General features: G+C 36.6%; 1 protein-coding gene across 1 annotated transcript; it reads right to left on the bottom strand.

The window, feature by feature from the left end:
• Nucleotides 1–3,330: 3,330 nt before the first annotated feature.
• On the bottom strand, nt 3,331–5,801 carry Pth (parathyroid hormone). Its single transcript, XM_042691733.1, is given in 3 exon segments — nt 3,331–3,592; nt 3,700–3,785; nt 5,706–5,801. Coding segments are annotated over 3 exon segments (444 nt in total).
• Between the last annotated feature and the right edge of the window lie 2,372 nt (nt 5,802–8,173).

The raw sequence follows: 8,173 nt of genomic DNA, 5'->3' as shown, positions 1-8,173 counted from the left end.
GTCTTTTCCAAGATTCCTGTTTAATATTCACTAATCATGTCCTCTACTTCTCCTGCCCTATACCAAGTTATGGTTCCAATATATAAAGTCCCCACTGGGCTCTCAACTGTCTTGGATTTTGGAGGTAATATATTTTGGGGCCTAGCTGAGGTCCCTGAGGAAGTGTGTTTGGATGTTACACCAGATTTTAAGGCCCTTCTTTTTTTCAGTATAAACACACACCATATGTTCTTGCTGCCACAATTTGGTTAAATACATTGATTTTTGTGATTCCTGTTTGAGTAAGAAAGATATAAAAGCCTAGCATGGTGCTACACTCATATAACCAAAAACATGTAGAATGCTACCTCATGAGGATTGAGAATTCCAGGCCAGCCTGCTATTCAGTCAGCTGGAAGTCACCTGGACTCCATAATAAGATCCTATCAGGAGGAAAATAACAAAAATCTTTGAGAGTCCCCTAACTACAAACAGTACAATAAAAATTAAAATAAAAAAGATATATTAAGTATCTGAAAATTTAGAATAGATAAAATTAAAATGGTCTGAAATGCTGAGAGAAAAATGATTGTGACATATAAAACCCATAAGATATTTTGAGTAGAATACACAAAGAGCTCCAAATGTGCTGGACTAGAAACTAAAACAGAAATTGACATCTGAGAAAAATCAGCGCACAAGTCAGGGAAGCCCAAATATCCAGTACTGTCCAGAGATTCATTCTACCAATAATGACTGCTGTACCATTCAATACAATGAGCAATAACTTGACATCAATATAGTGGCATTTCTGATAAAGAGATATAATTCTAAATTGCAGGAAGAATTAAGGAGACAGGATCACCTAGGTCTGCTGGTCTGAACATAGCCTCTACTTCTGCTTCCCAGGCCATCTTGTAAAACTGGCTTATATCTGAGATAACACTCATAGAGACATCAAGGAGATTTCCAAAGAGCTCCATAGGTAAGGAGTCCAGATATTCCCTGTGGAGTCGGTACTATCAGGAGTAGAAAGCAAGTACCTGCCACCCTTTCCTCACATGAGCTCAAGAGCCAAAAGAAGGCCTCTCTCTGCAACTAAGGTTCTAGTAGAGATTTAGAGTCAGTCTTATAAATTCCTGGGACACTGTGAAAGATTAACTAAGGCCCTATTTTCACTACACTGTTCCTGCTGGCAGCATGAGTATGGAGGGTATGATATCAGCTTTTTTGGTTTTGGCAAAGTTTTCAGCCAAAAGCCAGTGACTGGACAGTAAGAGGTAGTGGAGTGGACTTATGACGTGCTGGGCTGTTGGGACACTGCATTCTACAATAGCAGCACAGCAGCACAGCAGCGCAGCAGCAGGAACAACTGCCTCCTGATTCTCATTGGAGTTGTTTCAGGATTCTGTTCAAGCAGTATTGAGATAAGAAGAGAGAACAGGACCCTCTGAGCCTGAGTCATTCTTCACAGGGCCAGTTAGGATTTGTTTCTTCTGCATTCTAGTGATTATGTAATGCATCAGTTTCCCTTTACCCTAAAGTAGATTTGCTTCCCTGCATAGAATTTACAGGCTGACAGATTACACCAGTATGCCAGACAACTGTTCATAGGCTTCTGATTGGCATAGTTTACTTGCCATTAAAGTCCCTTCCAACATGCAGAGCCCTTCCCCTTCTGTGTATCTCAAGGCGCTGCCATTTGAAGAAGATCCCTTGCTTCTCTCTGTCCTCATAGGAACTTGAACCCTTTGAGGCTCACCATGTGTCATCTCAGCTTGCAGTACCTAGCTATGGCCCCTCCCTGCTCACAGCCTCCCTGGGAGATTCACCTACTTTTTTCTTTTCCTTTTTTTCTTTTGGTCCAGTCGTGGGGCCTGAACTCTGGGCCTGGGCGCTGTCCCTCAGCTCTTCAGCTCAAGGCTAGCGCTCTACCACTTGAGCCACAGCGCCACTTTTGGCTTTTCTTTTTCTTTTTGCTTATGTGGTGCTGAGGAATTGAACCCAGGGCCTCAGGCATGCAAGGCAAGCGCTCTACCACTGAGCCACCTTCCCAGCCCCTCACCTACTTTTTTCTACTTGACTTTTTCTCTGACTCATCTTCCTGATTTGGAGGATTATCTTGATATAGATTTATGCTGTGATTATCTACCATGTGTTGCTATTTGAATTAAATGAATTCAAATTAAATCTAAAATACATACTTGGTCACATTAGCCACATTTTAGAGAAATACCTATGGGACCATGATACCAGTTAGCCTGGAGTATAGAGTACAACATTATTGCAAAAAATTTTGTTGGACAACATTGCTAAGTAAAAGTAGAGCTCTGTATTTTATACTTTGGCAGTATCTTGTTTTTCCAATACAGCCATCATCAGACTTAAAATGAAATAATAAAAAATTAGGGGCTAGTGAAGACAGGGACAATATGTATTTTGTTAACTGTTTGGACTATTTGTGGGTGTAGTGCAGAACAAATATGTTATAATGCATATTCTACAGGCATTTGCTAATAATTCATATTACATTTGTACTGCTTAGAGTCTGGGATTCTAGTAAAGTTGATCCATGGGGTTTTGTGGTGACAAATCAAGTGGTCAAGCTTCATACCAGTTTCTGTCCTTTTTTTCTGAATATTTCACTGCTATTACTTAAATTAAGGGTACAACTGTGTCCAGATAGTGAGGATCTGGGAATCTAGTTGTTTGTTATTAGAAATAAATTATGATGAAAACATCAAACTGTGAAATAGATGAGAGAAATTTTTTTTCCTTTTTCTTTTTTTTTTGGGTCCGGTTGTGGGGCCTGAACTCTGGGCCTGGGCACTGTCCCTCAGTTCTTCAGCTCAAGGCTAATGCTCTACCACTTGAGCCACAGCGCCACTTCCGGCTTTTTTCTTTTTGCTTATGTGGTGCTCAGAAATCGAACCCAGGGCCTCATGGATGCAAGGCAAGCACTCTACCACTGAATCACCTTCCCAGCCCCTTTTTTGTTTTTTTTTCTATAAACTCTTCTCACTATAATCACTTGACATCCATTACAACCCCCCCAAAAGCCATACTTTTAATGACAAAAACACTTCTTTCCATTCATGATCATTAAAGTTTTATTTTGCTTTATTAGGAGGGGTAGACATGAAATGTGTGATTTATTCTCTCATGTTATGCAATAATATACTATAGACTGATATTAAAATGATCCAAAAATGGCAGTTAGGATAGTTGGCAATGGATTACATGCAAATTTTGGTAATAGCATTGGCACTTTATAATCTTAATAAAGCTTGAGAAAGAGTTAACAACCTCTAATGTTGCTGCCTAGAACAGCAGTCTAATCAGAGCTGTATTTTATTGAGATTTAGCCTTAACTAATACATCTACATCAGCTTTGTCTCCCTCTCCAAGACTTTTTTGAAAGTTGTCAATGAGGACATTATCCTCCTTTTTAGGAAACCTCTGGTAACCCCCTTCTCTGGCAGCTAAATGGGCTCCAAAGCTAACAAAATTGTGCACATCCTGCAGCTTCTTACGCAGCCATTCCACCCTCTCCATGGAGGCCAGGTGTTTTCCCAGGTTGTGCATAAGCTGTATTTCACTGACTGCTCTCTTCCTAGGAGGAACAAAAGCAGAAGAGAGCCACTTTATTAGCTTCCCATCAATCAGAAAAAACAAGCCAGTCACATACCTTCCCAATGAAGAGTAGGCTGCAATACTTACCTAATAGGTTTGCCATCCGTTTTTGTAAGAAAACAAACTGCTAGCATGACAATCATTACTTTAGCCATGTCTTTGGTAGACATCATCTTCACTACAAGAAACAGCAAAATCAAGACACTCAGAAACATTCTGTGTTACAAACTATTTAAATACATTCATAGCAGTTTTCATTTGTAATCATATAACCAATCAGGAGTTGAGCTGGTTTTCATGAGAGGCTTTTAGAACAGGCATCTTTATATTCTAGATACATTAGTAGCTTTACATTTACACGAACTTTCACTGAGAAACTAGGCAGCTTTTTGAGGTTTCTAGTTTGTTTTAATTTATGAATTTAAGCCACGTACTATATATGAATTTTAAATTACCTTTCTCTTGAAGACTTACTCCCTTGATTTATGTTGGTTACAACTAAATGCTTATGTGATTGAAATTGATCTCAGAATTAAGTAAATTGGTTAGAAAATGCTGTTTTCATGATGAAATTTCACTTTAGGCACTCCATAATAACCATAAACACCAACCTTGCTCTGATTTTTCAGAGAATTTTCTTCATTGCGTTAAAAAGTTTGGCTCAAAGCCTTTAGAAATTGGACAGAATTACTTGTTGAGCACATTTTAAACTTTATATGTTTTTGACAGTCTTAGAGTTTGAATTCAGGGTCTTGTATTTGCCAGGGAGGCATTCTACCAGTTGAGCCCCAGACAGCATTTGAAAATCTGAAATTTAGTTCTTAATATCTGTCTTTTCTTATTCCTTTAACTCACTTCATTAGCAATTATGTGTTTTAATTTATTTTTTGAATCCAGTTCTTTATTAAAACTCATATTAAAGATGTTCCATTATATAAAGTTCCATCCAATGGTATACCATATGTGTGTGTGAATAAATCCATATACATGTTCTAAATAAGAATAAGAGTTATGGACACAAACACATAGTCATAAGTAAAAGTAACTTCTCTCTTTTGCTCTCCTTTGCTCACAAAGCTTTCATATCAGTATAGAATATTTTGCCTATTCTGCAGTTCAATAATTGCAAAGAATATTATTACAGAACACTTTCTCTAAATGTTTATAGTTATCTTAAAGCACACAATCTCTGTGCCACTATTTTAAAGGAGTATTTTAAATCATATCCCTTAAAAGTTGCCTAAGAAACTTTGGATCCTGCTACATCACTACTTACTGTGAAACAGTTTTGGGTAGAGTAACAAAGGAAGCCTTTCCTTGTGTCACAAATTAGCACTGGCTGGAGGACAGGAGCACTGGTATCTAATCCTAGCTTTGTCCCCTTCACCTGATGACCTCAGACATCTCTGCTTTGTTTCCTTTTTTAAGAGGAAGTGGGCTCCTTCACAAGAATGCCATGAAAAAGCTGAAAGTGACTTTACAACATCATTCAATTTGTTAACTTTCAGAATAGAAAAGTCTATTATATAAGGGAAGTTACTACTCAACAATGAAAGGAAACTTTTCCAACTCCAGTATCAGAGTGAGCTCTCATTGAACCAGAAAATAAATAGTCTAGGTAAAGATCCGCCATGGGGGAAAAAGACAATTTAATCTACTTAATTCATATTACTTATATCCAGAATTATTCATATAATACCAGTCAGTTTTAATTTTAAAAAATTGAAAGACTACCAAAGCATATCTTAATTTTATGTAATTTGAGTGATTTTTTTAAAAAAAAAATCTCAGGATTTAATCACACCAATAAATGATTTATTTAACAAACTTATTATGTTATTATATCATTATTATATATTATATTTAACCTAATCCAACTCTTTTAACATTTTACCGTGAATAAACAGCATGATAGTTGTGTAATAATTCACGTGAAGTCTCATGAAATTTTTAAACTTAAAGATGACTTACCATACAATGACATCAGAGAAGATCTTTCACCTGTGCTACCAGCTGATGCTGCACTAACAGAATAGCCTGAGACAGCTGATGAGCTGTGTTGTATCGCCTCAAGTGTGACCTTTATATTACACCTTCTGCTCAACAGGAGGAGCTTTTATATTATTGCAAATGTCACTCCTAAGTCTCTAGATCTCAGCAATAGGACCAAAGTAGCCCCATACCCCCATTGGGCGGTACCCACTCCTCTAAAGTTTTTAGTAATTGGATAGCAAAAACAAAACATCATGATGCCAGAGAAAAGACTTGAAAAAATAGTTCTAACAAATATTGAGTTGTACCATCTAAAAAATGTTCTGACATTTTTGATGACATTGAGTTTGTACTTTACAGATCCTGATTCCAAAGGCTTTTGATGACATTGTTAATGCTATTTAAAAATAAAACCTGACGTCCATTTGTGCTATCACTACTGATATAACAGTTGTGATAACAAATCATACATGTTACATTTATTTTACAATCCATTTCCAACCAATTCCTAAAACTTTTGAACATTTTTCCAAAAAAAGAAAGCAAATTGTCCCATTTAGTGCTTTTCTTGATGTTAAAATAATGTTTGAAAAGCTTTCAGTGCACATTTTTAAAGCTTCAAAAGAAAATTATTTTTGAATTCATTTAACTTACAAATTTTATGCATTTTAAATGCATCATAATAAAATTTGATAAGCATTACCTATATCCTCTTCTTCACATACATTATCCTACTACATATGATCACGTGATAGTCATTCCTATTTTGACACAAGGAAACAGGAGTTACTGGAGATGATGGAATTCAACAGACCTGCTTTGATTTTGGGTACGTTTTCCTCTTAGAAATGCAGCCCCTCTTTAAACCTCAATCTTCCTGGCTTTAATGGACCTAGTGCTTTGCAATCTCTTTCTCTAGGAATTGGGTCCTGATTCTCATGTTCTCCAACTAATGATCAAGAGCTTGCTCCAAACACTAAGGAAAATATCATGATGTGACTTGTTTGATTTCAAGTATTATTACAGCCTGCTCTTCGCTGATCAATACACCTCAGTATCCTGGATATAGCTAGGGCTTGTAGAGGCAGCTTGATTCCCAAATTAAAAAAATGATGTCCAGAACTTAATGGTGATATTTCCATACATACATAGAATGAATTTTATCAACCTCTACCCTCTACCACTTTCTTTTACCCCTCTCCCACCTTCTTAAAATAATTTCAACAGGTTTCATTGTTCTATTTTCATACATCCCTATACAGTACTTCGACCATATTCACCCTCATTTACCTCTCCATTCTTCCTCCCTTCCCTATTTACAAGTCTGCTTTACTCCTCTGTCATTCATTTTTTAGTGTATACTAATTGTACAAAAGGGTTTCAGCATGGTATTTCACAGTACATATTATTTTAATCAGGATAACCCCCTCTATTGCTCTTTTCTTATTTCCTCGCCTCCTATTGTTTTAACAGCTTTCAGAGGTTTCTTAGGCCATCTTCATATATAGGCACATTGTTTTGTTGTTGTTATGGTGGTGGTGGTGGTGGTGTGTGCATGTGCGCACATGGGTACGTGAGCATGAGTCAATCCTGGGGCTTGAGCTTTCTTGTTTGTTTTTTTTTAAGTTGTTGTTTTGTTTTGTTTTGTTTTCTCTACCATAACTCCACTACTGATTTTTTTGCTGGTTAACTGGAGATTAGCGTCTCAAGGACTTTCCTGCCCAGGCTGGCTTCAAACTGCAATCCTTAGATCCTAGTCTCCTGAAGAGCTAAAATTACAGGTGTGAACCACAGGTGCCTGGCTCCCCATTGTATTTTGATGTTTTTCAACCTCCATCTTTCTCTTTTTCTCTCTCCTCTCTTCTTCTCCTAAATATTATCATAGTTACAGTCAAGGTGTATGAGTTTATACACATATATATGTATATGCATGCATACATAGATACATAAGTGTATGTCTTAAAAGTTTGAATTCTGCAAATGGATAAAATATGGTATCTAGCTTTTTGGGTTTGGGTTATCTTGCTCCATATGATAATCTCCAGCTCTATCCACCTTCCTGAGAATGGCATCATTTCACTTTTTTTCTTTGTGACTGAGTATTATTTCATGATATATATGTACAATATTTCATGTATTTACTCATTAGTTGTTGGGATCCTCAGCTGATATAACTCTCTGACTCTGTGAACAAAGCTACAATAAACATGGGTATACAAGTCTTCCTTACATATATATTGATTTAAACTCCTTCAAAATATATGTCCAAGAGTGGTACTTCAGGGTCATACATGGCAGGGTTATAAGATAGATATATTTGTCTTGTTTTTTGAGGAAATTCCATACAGAATTCATAGTTGTTAGATTAGTTTACATTCCCACCAACAATATATGTGGGTTCCTTTTTTCCCATAATCCTACCAGCATTTTTTTACCAGTTTTCTTGACAATTGCAATCTGAATGGAGTAAGATGGATCTTAGTGTAGTTTTGATTTGCATTTTTTTTATATCTAAGGATGTTGGATATTTCTTCATGTATTTATAAGTCATTTGTATTTCTTTGCTTAG

Source organism: Dipodomys spectabilis, unplaced genomic scaffold (genome assembly GCF_019054845.1).
Source record: "Dipodomys spectabilis isolate Male_0828 unplaced genomic scaffold, ASM1905484v1 ptg000145l, whole genome shotgun sequence".
Classification (NCBI taxonomy): domain Eukaryota; kingdom Metazoa; phylum Chordata; class Mammalia; order Rodentia; family Heteromyidae; genus Dipodomys; species Dipodomys spectabilis.
Note: the sequence above shows the minus strand (reverse complement) of the source record. Positions and strands in the feature narration are given on the sequence as shown.